At 42.0% G+C, this 19475-nt stretch overlaps 1 protein-coding gene across 1 annotated transcript in view; it reads right to left on the bottom strand.

Moving 5' to 3' along the window:
• LOC108790936 (lipopolysaccharide-responsive and beige-like anchor protein) overlaps positions 1 to 19475 on the bottom strand; it is a 493639-nt gene that overhangs the window by 231609 nt on the left and 242555 nt on the right. Inside the window, exon 37 of the mRNA XM_018561299.1 lies at positions 18969 to 19093. Coding sequence (XP_018416801.1) covers positions 18969 to 19093 — 125 coding nt within the window. The remainder of the gene's footprint in view (positions 1 to 18968; positions 19094 to 19475) is intronic.

Raw genomic sequence — 19475 nt, 5'->3', positions numbered from 1 at the left:
AATGTTATGGCTGATCAGTGTGTTTGTATGTGTGTGTATATATATATACACATACATACATACACACACACATATATACACGGTTCTATTATGAGCATTGACGAATCACCTGCTGTTTGTTGTATTCTGACAGGGGCAGGTGGCCGCAGTCAAAATACCAGAACGGAGCTACCAGCTGATTGGCTGCCGGGTGGAAGGGTGCTGAGAGCGGCTCTCATGTTGCAAATTTTGTCTGGTTCATCAGGATCTGGCTGAAATTCGAATAGTGTGTACCCAACATTGTGGGGAAAAACATTGTTAATTCAAAAGAAAAAAAAGACATCCAGAGAAGTACCAGTCCACAAGTGAGCACCAGTCCCGTGAAAAACAGGGTTCTTTACCTGGGTGAAAGTTGTATTGTGACAGGAAAAAAAAAGTGATAAAACTGATTTGTAAGAAATACAGAAATACTTTGTCAGAAGACATCAAATAAAAATGAATGAATACAGTCACCAGTCAGAAGATTAACAAAAAAATATGCTTGATAGCTTTACAAAAAAATGGAGTTGACTTACAAAGAATATTTGGCAGCTCACAGAGAAGTGTCATACAAAGTGATCCAAGTTCAATTGTTTTTTAGAAAAACTGGAAACTGACGTCACCTAGACTGCAGCACTGAAAAGCATTGATTACAGTATAGTATGGCTTGAAGGGTAAGATTTTACAGTTATGTTTAACAAGTGTAGAGGATGGCAAGGCTGGGTCCTGGAAGGCAGGTATATATCACCATTGTTTGGGTTGTGGTCCCTTTAAGGGCCACCAGTGGGTTAACCTTCCCTTCACAAGAAGGGGTTTAAAGGTCTGCAACTCCCAGGAGGAGAGTGTGGGAGTTGAGGAGAAAGTGATTGGCTGTGGCTAAGGTGAGAGAAACCTGCTGCCTTGTAAGAGGAAAATAAAAGCTTTTGTTTTATGCAAAACCCACTGTGCAAGTGGTCTGTGAGCTCCCCAACTTCACAAGTGGTGGAGAATACGGGCAAGACACCATCTCTCACAGGTGGACTTTTCTGTGAGAAAAACTGACATTTAAAAAGGGACAGTGTATCATGTGCATGTCCTGGGCTAAAGCTGCACAAAAGTCCACAGTAATGGAGGAGCTGATTAAGCAGCTGGCCTTGGCTAATATGCAGGCGCAGACCCATCATGAGGAGGCGCTGGCTCTGCAGCAACAAGCCCTGATGCAGGCCGTCACAGCCCAGCAGGAAAATACCCGTTTGCTGGCAGCACAGCAGGAAGCCATGCAGATGCAGGTAACTGCCCTACAGGAGTCGGGGGGCCAACTTGCTCAGGGGCGTGAACAAGCAGTGATCACCCCTGGTAACCAAGTATCCATAAGGACCAGTCATTTGCCTGCAAAAGCTTTACCCCAGTGATGATGTGGAGGTGTTCCTCAACACCTTTGAGAGGACGGCTAGGAGAGAAGGGAGGCCCCAAGACCAATGGCCTGGCCTCTTCGCCCCTTTTCTGACAGGAGACCCCCAAAAGGCATATTTTGACCTGCCACTCAAAGAGGCAAAGAGTTATGACCGGCTGAAGGTCGAGATTTTGGCTCACCTTGGGGTAACTGTCAGGGTCCGGGCTAAGCAGGAACACTGCTGGAAGTACCACCCTGACCAGCCACCCAGATGCATGACTTGGTGCAGCTGGTTAGGAAGTGGTTGCAGCCGGGACCCTGACTGGAGCTCAAATAGTCGAAAGGGTTTTGATGGACCATTACCTGAGGTCTCTAACAGAAGGATCTACAACGCTGGGTCAGCCATGGGGACTGCAGAGCTGGTAGCAAAGATGGTGGAAAGATACACCGTGGTGGAGGACCTGTTCAGACCAGCCAGTCGTCGGGGACCAGTTTTGCCACAGACAGTGAGGCCTGCTTCTGTTCCTTGGAAGGAAGTGTCACTGAACCAGCATCCCAGAGTCGTCTTCCTCGGTTCCGCAGAGGCCCATCAGTACCCAAAATGCTGGCGATATACAGTGTTGGCGGTGTTGAGCCTGGGGCCATACCCGGGCACATTGTCCCCTACAGGAGGAGCCTATGGAGCGCAGATCTGTTCGAAAAGTGTCCTTCTACGCCCACAAAACATGCACTACCCATCTTGACCTAGAGGTGGGTGAGTTTGAATGCACTGTGTGGGTGAATCAACGTCCTTCCAAAGCGCTCTTGGACTTCAGAAGTATGGTCACCCTGGTGCATGCCTGGGTGGTCAAAAGGCTCGACCCAGTACGGAGATCCCTCCATGGGGACCCCAGTACCCATTAATCCCCATCACCATCTCTACCGGGAATAGTTTGGTTACCCAAGAGGTCGGGGTGGTGAGTAGCCTGATGCATGATGTGATTGTGGGACGGGACTGCCCCTTGTTTACTGGTTGCACAAAGTGAACTGCCCATAGAACTGGGAAACAATTCGGGGTCACCCCCACCAAACAGTAACTGTTGACAATGTTAATGATGATTTGCTTATATGTGATCACTATAAGAATGGTGTAAATTATTCTATTGTCCTAGATCCTGAGTTGACCCCTGAGGAGAGGGAAGCCTCTCCAGTGCAAGTTATGGTGGGAGAGGATGAAGGGGAAACATTCCCATTAAATATTACACTCGGGGTGGGGCCTTCTAGTCCAGCACACCCTAACTTAGATGTGTCCAGGGGTGCGTTTGGCATGGCTCAAATGCGTGACCACACATTGGTAAATGCTAGAGAACAGGTAACTGTCAATGGGGTACCTCAAGCACCTGATGCAGAGAAAAGTTTTCCCCATTTTGCTGTCATTAATTATCTGTTTTACAGAGTGTCTATAATTTGGGGAGAAGTTGTGGAACAGTTGCTGGTACCCCAGCTCTACTGGCGAATGGTGCTAGATCTGGCTCACAATGATGCCCTAGGAGGTCACCTGGGAGTGGAGAAAACCAAGGCATGGATAACAGAGCATTTTTTCTGGCCTGGGATCAGCGCTGCAGTTAAGAGGTACTGTTCATCCTGCCCCACTTGTCAGTTGACCTCCCCAGCAACACATTATAGGAACATCTGGTGTCTCTGCCAATAATTTTGTTACCCTTCGAGCGCATCGCAAAGGATATAGTGGGTCCCTTAGAGAAGTCCACTCGGGGACACCGATATATCCTAGTGGTCCCCGATTATGCAACAAGGTATCCAGAGGTGGTTTCATTAAGAAACCCTACAGCCAAGGCCATTGCACGGGAACTGCTTCATGTGTTTGAGAAATGGCTTGCCAAGGGCAATTTTGACTGACCAAGGGACCCCATTTATGTCTCGGGTAATGACAGACGTGTACAGATTGTTCCAAATCCAGTAATTGCGAATGTCTGTTTATCATCTCCAGACAGATGGGCTAGTTGGGAGGTTTAATAAAACTCTGAAAATGATGCTTAAAATGGTTGTGCAGAGACATAGAAGAGACTGGCATCACTTGCTTCCTGCGCTCCTATTTGCCATTGGGGAGGTTCCTCAGGTATCCACGGGGTTCTCACCTTTTGAGCTGGTGTATGGACGAAGGCCCCAGGGATTACTGGATTTGGTGAAGGAGAAGTGGGAAAGTGAGTCCTCTCCACATAAAACACTAATTGAGCATATCTCTCAGATGAGAGAGAGGATTTCCAAGGCGATGCCTTTAGTAAAGGAACATCTGCAGAAGGCCCAGAAGAGGGTGTACAACTGGTCGGCCAAACTGAGACAATTTCAGAATGGGGACGGGGAAGCGATACTAATACCCACATTGGAAAGCAGGTTTCTAGCCAAGTGGCAGGGACCATATTAGGTGGTTGAAAAGGTAGGGGAAGTAAACTACTGAGTACATCAGTAGAGCATTGCTTCCTCCCATCATCCTCACTGAAGCCAGCTTAATAATTGATAAAATTCAAAATATTAACAACCGCGTACAAAGCCATCCACAACTCTGGCCCCGGCTATATCTCCAACCTGGTCTCAAAGTATCACCCTAACCGTCCCCTCCGCTCTTCACAAGACCTCCTGCTTTCCAGCTCCGTCATCAACTCCTCCCATGCTCGCCTCCAGGACTTCACTAGAGTGTCTCCCATTCTATGGAACTCTCTACCCCAACCTGTCCGTCTATCTCCCACACTGACTGCCTTTAGGCGATCCCTTAAGACTCATCTCTTCAGGGAAGCCTATCCCACCGAGTCATTTTATGTAGCTAAACTTTGGAGAACAAATGCTAAAAATCAGAATTTATTTTCACCCACAATTCACGGTCATGTTCTATTCAACAAAGCAAAAAATATTATTATAAATCATACTTTGCAAATATTATCGTAAAGCCACCCAGATAAATGTTTACCGTATATACTCGAGTATAAGGCGAGATTTTCAGCCCATTTTTTTGGCTGAAAAGAAAAGTGCTTATACTCGAGTCAGCGTTAGCTGCCTCATTTCCCTCGGCTTATATTCGAGTCAATACTTTTTCCGTTTTTTGTGGTAAAATTAGGTACCACGGCTTATACTCGAGTATATACGGTAATTTATTTTTAGCAATATAAAGTAGTGTGCCATGTGTTCCCGTTATCAAGCTATTTTTTTTAATTGCATTTATTTAAATGATCATTTCAGCCAAGTGATGCTTTACATCACTTCCTGTTCATTCGTGAATTTCAGAATGGGTAGTAGCACTCACTATTAGAGGCTTCTACTTATTAATAACTGGATGATAGTAAATATTTTATTATCACCTGTTTCTGAATGAATGGGAAGCCTCTGTACTGAGAGATTTCCATTTATTTAGAACAGAATAAAAAAAAAAAGATTGGAGTACTCTGTGTCCTCAAAATATTTTTCCATTTCAAAAGGGTCTGTTAGATGTCAGGGGTCTGTTTTTAGCTTTGCGACGCATTGCCGTGTGTTGTGATAGGCTGGGTTGCGATTAAATGTACGCCTGTATCATTTTTTTTACAACACATACCAACACAGTGAACAATTTAATATAAGTTGCTCATTTACAGTTTTGCATTACTTCATATTTTTTTACCATTTCGCAAAAAAGGCGCAATTTGAAATGTACAAGTATTTGTTATTTATTAACTAAATACAGTTTTATCTTTTAGATTTATTCGGAAAAGTATTTTCTTTTGTGCACTGATACTGATTTTAGTGTGCTTTTATCAATGTAATTGTGCATTTTTATCAGTTTAATATTGATTTGATAAACATTTGCACAATTATTGCAGGACCTCCAAAATTTGTAGCACCATCTTTTTATTCTATCGGGCCTGTGCTTTCAGAAAATATATGGTTTGAGGGGTCTTTTACACATGCTAGCAACGTAGTCGAAAATCGAAACAATGGGGAAAATTGCATAAATGATGTGGCCAGCTGAACTTAAAAGCATTCTGGAGGGATTGGCATCGAAAGGGTTAAAAGAAAAATTCCTATTTTTTTCAAATTAACCTTTGCATTCGGGCTACCCCTGCACTGCAAGGGTTAAATGCTCGTTTTGGTCTAGGGGCGAAAATAAGATGAGACACACCTGATCTTCTGTCCTGTGGCAGTGACCGCTCACCTCTCCCCCTGCTCCAGCTGCAGTTATGTCCCTTGGTGTTCAAACGTCTAATGGACCTGCATTAGATGTGATGATGTCACGGGTCCTTAAACATACCGGAGCCTGGGGGAGAAGGGGCTGCAGGAACAGGTCTAGCAGCAAGGCAGAACCAAGGATCAGGCGAGTATACTTTTTTAAAATCTTCATCCCTAGACCAACACGAGCACTTAAAACTTGCAGTGCGTAGGTAGCACCACTACAAGGGTTAATAAAGGGTAAATACGAGAAATTGCCAAAGCTCGGAGCAGATTCATTGCCTTTTTGACTTATATTCAAGCAGTTACAATAATGTCCCTATCACAATGCAAGCCATCATATAATACAGTGCTGAAAGAAATCAAGAAATAGTACACCTTGCAAACTACTTTTGTCTTGAGCAAATGATACAACTGGAAACAAAGACTATATGAGTGGAAGTTCATTAAAGTGAAGTGCAGGTCAGAGATGTCAAGTGCATCTGGAGCTATGGACATAAATAATTGACAAGAGTCCTTCGAAAAACAAATGGAAAGAGCAGGTTCACATGCATTAGCCAGTGTAAGATTTGCAGAGCTCAAAAGTCAAATGTCCACTCTCTTCTGAGATTTCTGCTCAAAAGCTCTAGGCTCAGAAGGCAATGTAAGCATCTTCTCTAATGAATCATGTGAAAAAAGTATAATAAGCTGAGGGAGAAATAGGGCCTGTCCACATTAACGTCTGTGTGGCATTCAGGGGACTTTGCATATAAAACAGTTTGTTTCAATTAACAACACAAATCTCTTAAAAACACAAATTTCCAGACAATGACTCCTATAAATAACTCTAGGGAAGAGTTCCACTGTGAAAAATGACTCGTGCCTCTCTCTGAAGAAAGCTAATGTGAACTTGGAAAGGGCAATTAAATTGTCAGAATTAACAAATTTGTTTTTAACTAGAAGGTAGCCAGAAGTATAGTCTTGGGGCTTGTATTGATCGGCAGAACAGAGAACATTCGTCTTCAGGTATTTACACTGCCACCTTCACATTAGAGGCTGCTTTAGACCCCATCAATCCTTTCAAAAGATTGCTCTGACTTCTGTGTCTGCACAAAGTCTTAAAGTACCAGTGTCACAACTCAAACAGCACACCACCAATATTATACAATTACCTAAAAAGTAAACAATAATAAAGAAATGAAGCCTAACTGAAAATCAGGAGTATTGTTTTAAAGCCAAAAGCTACTTAAACAATGTTAAACCTCTTTTCAATGAAATGCGAAACAGTTAAAGTATATCTAAAGCCATACCTTTTTTCTTTATTTTTGGATATAGTAGAAAAGGGTCAAGATTCAGTTTTTCTTTTTTTCTTAAGGAGATTTACCTTAACTTTGAAAGTAAGAGAAATCCCACCATAGACAGTTATCATAGGGACAAATGTCCCCTTTGGAAGATTTCACCTCTATTGTTTTGGTGACAATTCATGGGGGAACTCAGCTATGAGGAAAGATTAGCTTAACTGAATTTGTTCTCTCTGGAGAAGAGGTGATTAAGGGGGGACATGATCACCATGTATCAATACATAAATGGTCCATATAGTGAGCTTGGTGCCAAATGATTCACTTCAAGGTCACTGCAAAGGACAAAGGGGCACTCTTTGCCTCTGGAGGAAAAGAGGTTTGAGGTTTAAGCTTTGCATATGGAAAGCATCTTCACAGTTAGAGCTGTGAAAATGTGGAATAGACTCCACAGGAGCTAGTTCTAGAGAGCTTAGTTAACTGTTTTTAACCACCTCCCATGGCCGTTCCTGAAAGGCCAGACGGGAGCATTATAGGAGCAGGAGGGCATCTTAAGACGTCCTTCCCCCGCAGTGCCCAGCGATGGCTGTTTACATTCAAGCGATCGGGTGTCTCTAGAGATGCCCGATCGCTTGTAGAAGGTGTGCGCCCCCCCCCCCCACCGCCGGTCCTGAGATCCGCTGTGCCCAGTGCAGCTGGGACCGGCACGGCGACTGTCAGTGGAGATCAATACACCATCTCCTCTTGATCTCCTCTCCGGTCCCCAAATGCAGGAGGGGATGTATATTACATCACTTCTGCATTCAGTGTCACTCTCCGGCAACAGATGCCAGTGAGAAGCTGCTGAAGCAGATCACTGCTTCCATCAGCTTCTCTAGGGGTCCCTAGGTAACATTAGGGGTCCCCCCCCACATACACACGCAAACATGCGTCGGGTACGCCTACGTGCAAAATCGGCGATTCTGTCTATTGTGCCGCACATGTTACATATAGCCGCAAACGTCGGAGTGAGAGCAATCATTCTAGGGCCATTAATCACTGATAACACTAAACTGATGAGTGGTAAAAGCTTTTAAGGCGTCACCATTGGCCAATTTTGGGTGTGGTCGTTATCTGCGATTTCACGGGCGCGCGCATTTTAAAGCTTGGCATGTTTGGTGTCTCCTGCCCGCTGGCGCTGCTCTATGTCCCAGCAGGGAGGAGAGAAACTGTCACAGAAGGCCGTGCGCTGCGGGAGTAGAGCGCTGTGAGCGGCCTGTGTCTCTACTCCCCGCACTGCTCAGCCTCCTGTCACAGATCAGGAGAACGGCGGTGTGGGTGGAGACAGCCATTGCTGTCACAGGAGACTGAGCTCTCCTCCCGCACCTCCCCGCCTAGCCTCCTGTGACAGCCAATCCAGGATGGAGAGCGGCGGTGTGGACGGAGACAGCTGTCATAGGAGGCTGAGCTCTCCTTCCGCACCGGCCTGTCTCCTGTGACAGCGGTCAGGATGGAGAGCAGGTACAAACACTCAGCAATCAGTGATGGCTGAGTGTTTGTAAATAATTGAGGACAAAGTATGTTTACTGTGTCCTCAATTATGAATGAATGGGGCATGATCTACATCACCTCCTGTTCATTCATGATTGTGGGAAATTTGAAAAAGTTAGAATAAAAAACATTTTCGGTTTGACTTTTTTTTCATTTCGATTTGACTTTTTCATTTCGGTTTTGAAATTTTCATTTTGGTGCACCTCTAATACTCATATATAAGGATGATGAAAAATGTGGTCAAGAGTGCAAAGATTGTCAATCCATGGACTCTCGACAAGTTTTTGTGATTTTTTACACATTTATGCCTCTGAAGATCCTCTATCTGCCCTAAAGGCCCTTTTTTCTAGTAAACTCACAGCCTTTTGGCTGAGAGCTCTCTTTTTATTTTGCATTACGTTGAGATATACAGTGAGGAAAATAATTATTTGATCTCCTGCAGATTTTGTAAGTTTGCCCACTTACAAAGAAATGAAAGGTCTATACATTTTTATCATATGTCTATTTTAAATGATAGAGACAAAATATCAACCAAAAATCCAGAAAAAAACACGATACAAATTTTATAAATTGAGTTGCAGTTCAGTGAGTAAAATAAGTATTTGACCCCCTACCAACCAACAATAATTCTGGCTCTCACAGACTGGCTATGTTGTACACAGATTAGTCCTGTCAATTTAAGAAGGTGCTCCTTACGACAACTCGTTATGTATATAAAAGACACCTGTCCACAGAATCTTTTTATTCTATTCAAACTTCACCACCATGGGCAAGACCAAAGAGCTGTCAAAGGACGTTAGGGACAAGATTGTAAACCTGCACAAAGCTGGAATGGGCTACAAGACTATCAGCAAGAAGCTTGGTGAGAAGGAAACAACTGCTGGAGCGATTATTCGCAAATAGAAGGAATACCAAAAAAACATCAATCACCCTCGGTCTGGAGCTCCTTGCAAGATATTGCCTCACGGGCTAAGGATGATCATGAGAAAAGTGAGGGATCAGCCCTGAACTACACCGGAGGAGCTTGTGAATGATCTCAAGGCAGTTGGGACCACAGTCACCAAACAAACCATTGGTAACGCAATACATTGCCATGGATTGAGATCCTGCAGTGCCCGCAAGGTCTCCCTCCTCAAGAAGGCACATGTACAGGCCCATCTGAAGTTTGCCAATGAACATCTAAATGATTTCCGAAAAGGATTGGGAGAAAGTGCTGTGGTCAGATGAGACCAAAATTGAGCTCTCTTGCATTAACTCGACTCGCCTTGTTTGGAGGAAGAAAAATGCTGACTATGACCCTAAGAACAACATCCCTACAGTCAAGCACGGAGGTGGAAACATTATGCTTTGGGGCTGTTTCTCTGCTATAGGTGCAGGCTGACTTTGCCACATTGAGGGGGACAATGGACGGGGCCATGTATTGTAAAATCTTGGATGAGAACCTCCTTCCCTCAGCCAGAACACTGAAGATGGGTCGTGGATTGGTCTTTCAGCATGACAATGACCCAAAACATACCGCCAAGGCAACAAAGAGGAGAGGACATGGACATGGAGGGGGTGGGGGGGCGGAGCTGCTGTGACAGAACGGACGAGCAGTGAGGGGAGAGAGAGGCGCCGGCTGTCAGACCCTGGCCGAGCGTCTCTCTCTCTCTCTCCTCACTGCTATGCATTAGTTACTGACAGCGGCTCTGTCCTCCGACCTCCCCAGCCGCCGGTTCCTTCACTTCTTCTCGGATCCTTCAAATACTCGGTATCGCGGCCGATACCGATGCTTGTATCGGTGCATCCCTAATATATATGCTATATATACACATGCTATAACTGCTCAACAGTCCTGGGTTGTGTTTGTCATATTTTTTGTTTCAAGATGCACAAAATATTTTCAATTGGTGAAAGGTTTTGACTGCAGGCAGGCCAGTTAAGCACCCAGACCCTACTATGAAGCCATGCTGTTGTCAAGGATGCAGTATTCAGTTTAGCATTGTCCTGCTGAAATATAAAATGACTTCCCTGAAAAAGGTGTCTGGATGGGAGTATATGCTGCTCTAAAACTGGGATATATATCTTTCAGCATTGATGGTGCCTTTCCAGATGTGAAAGGTGCCAATTCCATACACAATAATGCATCCCCATACCATCAGAGATGCAGGCTTTTGAACTGAGCACTGATAAGCCAGAATGTCCCTCTCCCCTTCAGTCTGGGAGACACGTAGACCATGGTTGCTAAAAGGAATGTCTTTTTTTTATTGTTTTAGGTATAGCTTTGAAGCACTGTGCATTGGTTTTAATCATTTAAGCAAAACTGAGTGCCGCAAAAATATCCTTTTGAATTCAAGTTTACAAGTTTATTGCTGAATGTGCTCCTGCCCTTTCATTCTTTTGTTTCATACAAAGGGCATTTGTCAGCGTGATACACATATTGCTAGCAACAGCAAATAAAACCCACTAAACTAGTATTGATTCCACTTATACTGAAGATACATCATAGCCAGCTAAAGTGATATTGGCTATCACCTCATCTAGCTCAGGAAGCAGTGGTGAGTGTAAATTTACCATTTTCTTTCTACATTTAAATTACCTGCCCAGTGCAATTTTCACTCATTCTAAACCTTCAAATAATTTGTTAAAAGTGGTCTCAAGACGTTTAAAGGTCTATTAGAATATGGCTACATTTACTTTGCCTTCTATATTTATATGCTGAAATGTATTTGACTGTTTACCTTTAATATAAATATATCTACATATAATAAGAAAACCCTGACTATTACAAAAGGCATACCTTTAGCAGCTATGCTTTCAGAAATTGTCAACATTGAGCGAGGGCATGCTTTATAAAGACATGGCATACTGAAAAATATTTAAACTACAAGCTGACATATTAGCTCACAATGCTTACTGTGCTGGGCCTATCGGTGTTCTCACATTGGAGTTAACAGTCTTGTGTCAACTTGGACTCCTTTGACCTGTAGGCTATGTAGGACTTTGTTTTCATTCATGGCAGCTAAATAATAGCGGGGGGTGAAAAAGGAAGGTAAGCACAGGTTTACCTATATACAGGTAAAACGCGAATAATTAGAATATCGTGCAAAAGTTCATTTATTTCACTAATGCAACTTAAAAGGTGAAACTAATATAGGAGATAGACTAATTACATGCAAAGCAAGATAGTTCAAGCCGTGATTTGTCATAATTGTGATGATTATGGCTTACAGCTCATGAAAACCCCAAATCCACAATCTCAGAAAATTAGAATATTGCGAAAAGGTGCAATATTCTAGGCTCAAAGTGTCCCACTCGAATCAGCTAATTAAGCCATAACACCTGCAAAGGGTTCCTGAGCCTTTAAATGGTCTCTGTCTGGTTCAGTAGGAATCATAATCATGGGAAAGACTGCTGACCTGACAGTTGTGCAGAAAACCATCATTGACACCCTCCATAAGGAGGGAAAGCCTCAAAAGGTAATTGCAAAAGAAGTTGGATGTTCCCAAAGTGCTGTATCAAAGCACATTAATAGAAAGTTATGTGGAAGGGAAAAGTGTGGAGAAAAGGTGCACAAGCAGCATGGATGACCGCAGCCTGGAGACAATTGTCAGGAAAAGGCCATGCAAAAGTGTTGGGGACTTTCATAAGAAGTGGATTGAGGCTGGAGTCAGTGCATCAAGAGCCACCACACACAGACGGATCCTGGACATGGGCTTCAAATGTTGTATTCCTCTTGTCAAGCCACTCCTGAACAACAAACAACGTCAGAAGCATCTTACCTGGGCTAAAGAAAAACAGACCTGGTCTGTTGCTCAGTGGTCCAAAGTCCTCTTTTCTGATGAGAGCAAATTTTGCATCTCATTTGGAAACCAAGGACCCAGAGTATGGAGGAAGAATGGAGAGGCACACACTGCAAGATGCTTGAAGTCCAGTGTGAAGTTTCCACAGTCTGTGTTGATTTGGGGAGCCATGTCATCTGCTGGTGTTGGTCCACTGTGCTTCATTAAGTCCAGGGTCAACGCAGCCGTCTACCAGGAGATTTTGGAGCACTTCATGCTTCCTTCCGCAGACGAGCTCTATGGGGATGCTGACTTCATTTTCCAGCAGGACTTGGCACCTGCCCACACTGCCAAAAGCACCAAAACCTGGTTCAATGACCGTGGGATTACTGTGCTTGATTGGCCAGCAAACTCGCCTGACCTGAACCCCATAGAGAATCTATGGGGCATCGCCAAGAGAAAGATGAGAGACATGAGACTGAACAATGCAGAAGAGCTGAAGGCCACCATTGAAGCATCCTGGTCTTCCATAACACCTCAGCAGTGCCACAGGCTGATAGCTTCCATGCCACGCCGCATTGAGGCAGTAATTGCTGCAAAAGGGGCCCAAACCAAGTACTGAGTACATATGCATGCTTATACTTTTCAGAGGTCCGATATAGTTCTATGTACAATCCTTGTTTTATTGATTGTATGTAATATTCAAATTTTCTGAGATTGTGGATTTGGGGTTTTCATGAGCTGTAAGCCATAATCATCACAGTTATGACAAATCATGACTTAAAATATCTTGCTTTGCATGTAATGAGTATCTATTAGTTTCACCTTTTAAGTTGCATTAGTGAAATAAATGAACTTTTGCACGATATTCTAATTATTTGAGTTTCACCTGTATCTTCGATCTCTTCTAAAGATGGTACTGCAAACACTCACTGGGGACAATAACCATCAACATGTATGAGACTTCAAAGGCCATATGTAGGCAATTTTTAAAATATTTTTGGACAGAGCAGGCAAGAGTCTAAAACTGCCTCTCATTGATGGGGGTTCTGAAACTGGATCTCTGAAAAAAATGTTTTGAGATTAGATGAATATCACTGTTATAAACACAGATTGAAGCAGGGAGCACGCTAATCCTTCAATAATCTACATAACAGTATTATCAGTTAATGATGACATGGTCAGAGCTAGATTGGCCTTACACACACACACCTTTCTTTTGGTTACAAGTGAGTGGAGTCAAAAGTAGAATTGAAGTAGAGAAATCTACTTGATGTGTGACATAACGTGTCAGTCTGGTCACTGCAGGAGAAGAAATGCTTCCTCCGGCAGACTGATGTCAATCTCTGGTTAGGCAATGTCACCTGTATTGAGGTCAAGTACAGCATTTGAAAAGGTATACCTTTTTGAAAAATAATTCTGTTTCTGTATATTGTCACACATTAGGAAGTAATTCATTAGGACTTGTAAATATACTGAAATATTTACTTTGCTATTCATTTAGATCAACTTCATCCTCAGGTTACACCAACAGGATATTTTGTGGTTTCCTCAAGTACACATTTATATTAAACAAAATTGTAAGCACCTAGATTTCCCTGTGCTCTAGTAAGGTACATCTACAAAACATGTGCTGCTGAGGGATAAGGGGAAGTTTGAAATGGCCATTTTAAACTGCTCATAGACATCAGAAGGTGATCAAATGCTGCACGAAAGAGCCAAATGTGCTTTACTGGCACCATTCATGGGAGTATTTTGCTGCACCAACACCAATCCTGGGAGAATTTAGCTGCACAAACACCAACCCTGGGGATATTTTGCTTCACTGACCCCAATTCTGGGAGTATTATGCTGCACGGATACCAATCCTGGTAAAATTTAGTTGCACGGACACCAACCCTGGGGATAATTTACAGCACTTAACACCAATCCCTGCGGTATTTTGATGAACTCAATGGGTTTTTTTTTGGTTTGTGTGTCTGTATTCTTATTTTAGCCACTATATGCAAGACGTATAGGAATGAGGCATACATGTAAGGTGGTTTTACAAGTAGGTGAAGGCTCTATTAAGCCATTGCCAATGTTCAGTGTAATTGAATCATGCCCACTTTTCGCTATGATGCGCAATGCATGCCGCAGCTCCTAGTCTAGCTGAGGTGTCTCTCTTTCTCAAGTTCTAAAGTATTGAGGTTTGGTGGTTGTCCAAAGGGTGTGGGTCTCTGCGAAGTAGGTTTCACAGGGCCCTGTATTTTTTTATTTTGGCCTTGTACGGCACCCTCAATTTCTTAAACATTTTTTTGTCACAGTAGGTTCAAAAGGTTGCCTCCCCCTGCTATGTACCATTGTTGAAATCCTGAAGCACACTTATCTCATAACTGTTGTCAAGGGATTAACTAGTGAAATATGGTCTATCAATCCCTAAATCAGAAACAAAAAGGACTCTGAAAATGCAGCTCACATATTACTTGCTCTATTCTGAAAGAAAAACATTTCTTCCTGTGAATCTTCCTCTGAAATGCAAAAGGTGTTAATAATTGCAAGGTTAATAATTAACTTTGTATGTACTGTGCTGGCAGATCTCATTATCAGTTGTAAACTAGATTTGAACACTCTCCTACGAAGGAAAATTCACTCTCACAAGAGAGAAGGTAATGGTAATCCAAATTGTCATCGCAACAATCGGCCAATAAGGGCCACCCGTTCATCTGCACAAAACATTTTCATTATATTTAACTGACTGAAAAGTAGCAAAATAAGAATATTTCATTGTTAAGGTTTACATACAGTACAGTAACATAAGGCCCACACTCAACCTTGTCCTGACCCTAGCCTTAAATGTAACCCCCTAACCCAAAGCCTAACCATCCATAACCCTATAAACTAATGGATCACCTGAACTTTTGCCTTGGTGCTTGCATCAGTTAGACATGCATTCAAATACCTTAACTGTTAACAAAAATGTAACTTATTTGTGCATCACTTGGCTGTAGATCCTCAAATCTCTGAATTGATGCTGACACTGTCCTTCCTTCTGGAGGGTGGCTACTTTTGTTCCCCATGGTCCCTGTGTGTGTTGTAGAGTAGCCACCACTCCAAGCTCGCTCCTGTGATCGACTAACACTTCAATACAAATTAGTAAACTAAATATAAAATAGTAGTCCATCACAGGTGCAAGCTTGGAGCGGCGGCTACATTACAACACACACAGAGACCATGGGAAACAAAGTCAGAGTTGATTTGAAGATCTACAGCAAAGTGATACAGAAATAAGCAACATTTTTGTTAATAGTTAAAGTATTTGAATGCATTTTTAAGATTAAACTGAGTTTAGGGTCTCTTGTAGCACTGCAAAGTCAGCCCTCAAAAAGTCTGTGTCCCCCCGGTGACATGAATGGATTGTTAAAGTACCATACAGTATACATGCAGTTTATAATGTAGCAAACTGCATCTCATCTGGTGTGAATGAGCCCTCTGTTGAATGACTAAACACTAGCAGGATAGAAGTCCCACTGTTACTTTAGGGGAATGCATGAGGGAAGACTCTACCATGTTTAAATCATGTTGCAAAGTGGTGTTCCCAATTTCTAACTCACAAAGATGTCATTTAAATACAACCTATTGCTTAAGGAAAGACAACTTTACATATGTAGCACAGAAAGACAAGTTCAAGTCAGATAGGTGTCAACTGCTCATGCTTTAAACCAGCATTCCCAAATATATTTTCTCCTTATGATTGCTGTATATGTAATTTTTATGCAATACTGTATGATTTAAAGCACAATTTTTATATTTATTTTTCAAGCTGCTCCAATGCGTAGAAATCTCTCTCTTACAAATAATGAAAAACAGCATAGGAGCCATTCAGTAATATTTTACTTTTGAAGCAGACAGTGCTTCACGTGCTTTGATATAGATTTTTAGCAGGAAGATTTAATGTCAATGGAGATGCGAGCACAGGTATATAACTTTCTACAGTGCACCTATATATCACAGAATATGCAATGACAATAAAGAAGACATAGAATTCATCCTCCAAAGCAGAGCAGCCCTTGTCAAAAGTGAGTGACTTACTGTATATCATCTTTGTAAATTTTACATCTATGACATTCAATTTACTTGGTACAAATGCATTTAAAAAAAAGACAATATGTAACATACCGTCATGAAAATATTTCTGTTTTTTAACAGTGCTAAAGTAATCTAATGAAGGCTTCATTCAACACCTAATATTTTGTTTCAAATGCTGTTATAGTGGTTTTTTAAAAACAATCAATATGTTTGAAAAGAACTGGTCCTCATATTACAATATGCAGAGCATCTACTTTTATCACTTTTCATTAAAACAACAGTAAACTGGAAAAAATGATAAACAGAATGAATCTGAAAAAAAAAGTGCTTGCAGTGCATGTTTATGCATGGGAGGCCCACATGGGATGTAGATCCTTGGTTCTTTTTTTTTTTATGTTTCAATTCCTCATACTGTAGTGGGTTCCCACATCACTTTTCCTCCCGTCCCTGCACGGGTGTTTCCATCAGTGAAGCTGCTTCTGTGGAGACACCCTTGCATGCTCGTTCCCCTGCCGTGCCCGCAAGTAGCTGTGTGTGTCAATGGGCCACACCCCTCCTCACAACAGTTTGACTGACCTCAGTATCCTCACACAGCTGCCTCCTCATGTATCACTTCCCCTTCCCTTTTAGATTGTAAGCCTTCAGGGGCAGGGCCCTCCTTACCATCTTGTCTTGATTTGTATTGTGATTGTAATGTCTTCAATGTCTTCCCTATATTGTAAAGCGCTGCGCAAACTGTTGGCGCTAAATAAATCCTGTATAATAATAATAATCCTCCCCCAGCAACCAGGAAGTTTGGGGAACGGAGGATAGCTTCAGGGACAGGCAGTGGTGACAGCGGTGTGCAGAGGTAAGTGTGGGGGGCAGACAGAAAAAGGTACTGGGCGTTTTTTACCTTCATGCAGAGAATGCATGAAGGTAAAAAAATTACCAGCTTATAGTACAATGGCCACAATTCGCACGTTCAGACCCAGATTTTCGGCTGACAGCCCAGTCTTTAAACACTTTAACAACAGCTGCTCTTGAACATTTAACAAATTGTTTTGCTAATACTCGCTCCATGGCTTGAGCGCCAACAATCATCCCACGTTCAAAGGCTGTTAAATCACGTTGTTTACCCATATCTTCAGAAAAAAATATCACTTCTACTGTCGTGGTAAACAACCTGCTTCCCTATTTATATTGTTCTGGCCCTCTGGCAACTTCAGCGCAAAATTATAGCTAATTTGCCTACAAACGTCAGGTGGTTATAATAATCTGGCCACTCAGTGTATACATGCAGTAAAGCCTCAGATGACCAACAATTTAGAAACAGAATAATGGGGCCGTCTAAATTAATTTGAACTTTTTGACAGAAGTGTGAGCGTAATCACAAGAACTACAATGTTTACCTAGACTCCTTGTTTCCTAATGTATTAACTATGGGTAAATATTTCATGGAACAAATTATCTCTGTATTTCAGCTGCTACTACTACCATTTGTTCTCGTCAATCAGCTTTCAGGGCTGAATATAAGTAAAAGTAAAAAAAGTTCCAAGATATCCCTAACTGTTAAAGGTAACATTTTGTGAATACACAGGGATTTTTAGGCACCCACACATACAAAGTCTGTCTCCTCTGCGGCCCCCACCACTGGGAATACCTCTATCGGTCAATCCATACCTTACTTGTACTATGTAAGTGGCCAAATTACAACATTTGATGTGCGTTCACGCATAATGTTTGTTTAATACTTCATTAGGAGGGGTATGGTGCCTGGGATTATTTATCAACCCAACCCCATTGGATATACAATTTAAGCTAACAGGTAAATACAAATCACTCAATTGACCATAATTTGTGTTCTCTGCAAACATTATCCACAGACAACCTTAGAGGGTTAAAGAATTCTAAGAATCGCATGTTTTGCAACTTCCGATCTTACAGTTTTAATTTGATTTGTTTCTCCCCAGTACTAACATTTTGTGTTTGAGAATCTCCCTCCTGCATCACAAGCAGGGGTTCTCAGATCACCAGTTTAACCAGCAAAAGGAAAGAGGGGTGCAATGGTGTACTGTAGCAACACATGAAGTAAGAGCCTATACACTGAGCAGATGGGCAGAACAGTATACATTTCAAGGAATAATCTTCACTTTTAACTGCAATTACATTCAAGCAGACCTTTGCACTACACCTTCTTCTCCATATACAAATCCAAACACCTAGCCCTTAAACTTAATGCTTAAAAAAAACTCCAGGAATTATGTTTTGAATGAATGCGAGTTTAAGTGTAATGGGTGAAATACACCTACCGCCATGTTGTCCTTTGATATAGAATACATTCAAAAAATACACCGCAAGCACAGTGGTACTGTAAGTGGCCAATTGTGGTCTGTGTGCATTATTTGAATTGAAATAGGCAGTCCCATAGACTACTATATTATTAATTACTTGCACAAACTACTACTACATAATGCACATGTAACAAAACGGGTCAATTAAGGTACCACTGCTCTCACGCATTCTTGGAGTGTAAATAACACATTCCTGGAGTTTTCCCTGTAATACCAAAATAAACACAAATCATTACATACAAATTAGAAATACATAAAACATCAGGTATTTAATGTAAAAAATGTATATGTAATTTAATAATTACTATTATACAGATAAATACTTCTGTACCCACACACATAATCCTACATAGATATGCAATAGACACGCCCTTTAAAGCACTGGCTTGATAAGAGGATGCATCTTTATGATACATACCATGATCTTTGGAAGCTTTAAGTGTCGCTCCAGGATGTGTTGAACCAAGGGGGTTCCGTACAAATCGTCGACGGCGCCTCAAGTCATCTTCCCAGTAGTCAAGGCGCCAGAATTCCCGGGGACGGCTACAACAAAACACAAGGAGCACACATGTTAGCCATTACTAACCAGCATGGCAGCAGTGAATTTCTGTAGAAAGCTTTCCCTGTTTGCTTAGGTTTTTCTTCCCCTTTTTCTTGTTAAAACTGTCAGCATTCAATAATTTAAGTGCTTCTTCAATAACCAGCAAACACAATATTACTGTAAGCTCAGGAACACTGCTGTGTGAATTATTATTCTTATTAAGTGAAGAACAACTACTGTATATAACAAAACAATGATTATTAATTATCAGATCGGAAAAGCTATTTAACATTGCCTGTGTAGTGTACTTTGCTTCATACATAGTCTAGTCACATTATTAATTTAAAGTTATCTAACCCCCCCCCCCTTTTTTTTTTTTGTTTA

The sequence above is a fragment of the Nanorana parkeri genome, unplaced genomic scaffold (genome assembly GCF_000935625.1).
Source record: "Nanorana parkeri isolate BGI_ZX_2015 unplaced genomic scaffold, ASM93562v1 scaffold514, whole genome shotgun sequence".
NCBI lineage: Eukaryota > Metazoa > Chordata > Amphibia > Anura > Dicroglossidae > Nanorana > Nanorana parkeri.
This window is presented reverse-complemented; position numbering and strand designations above follow the sequence as displayed.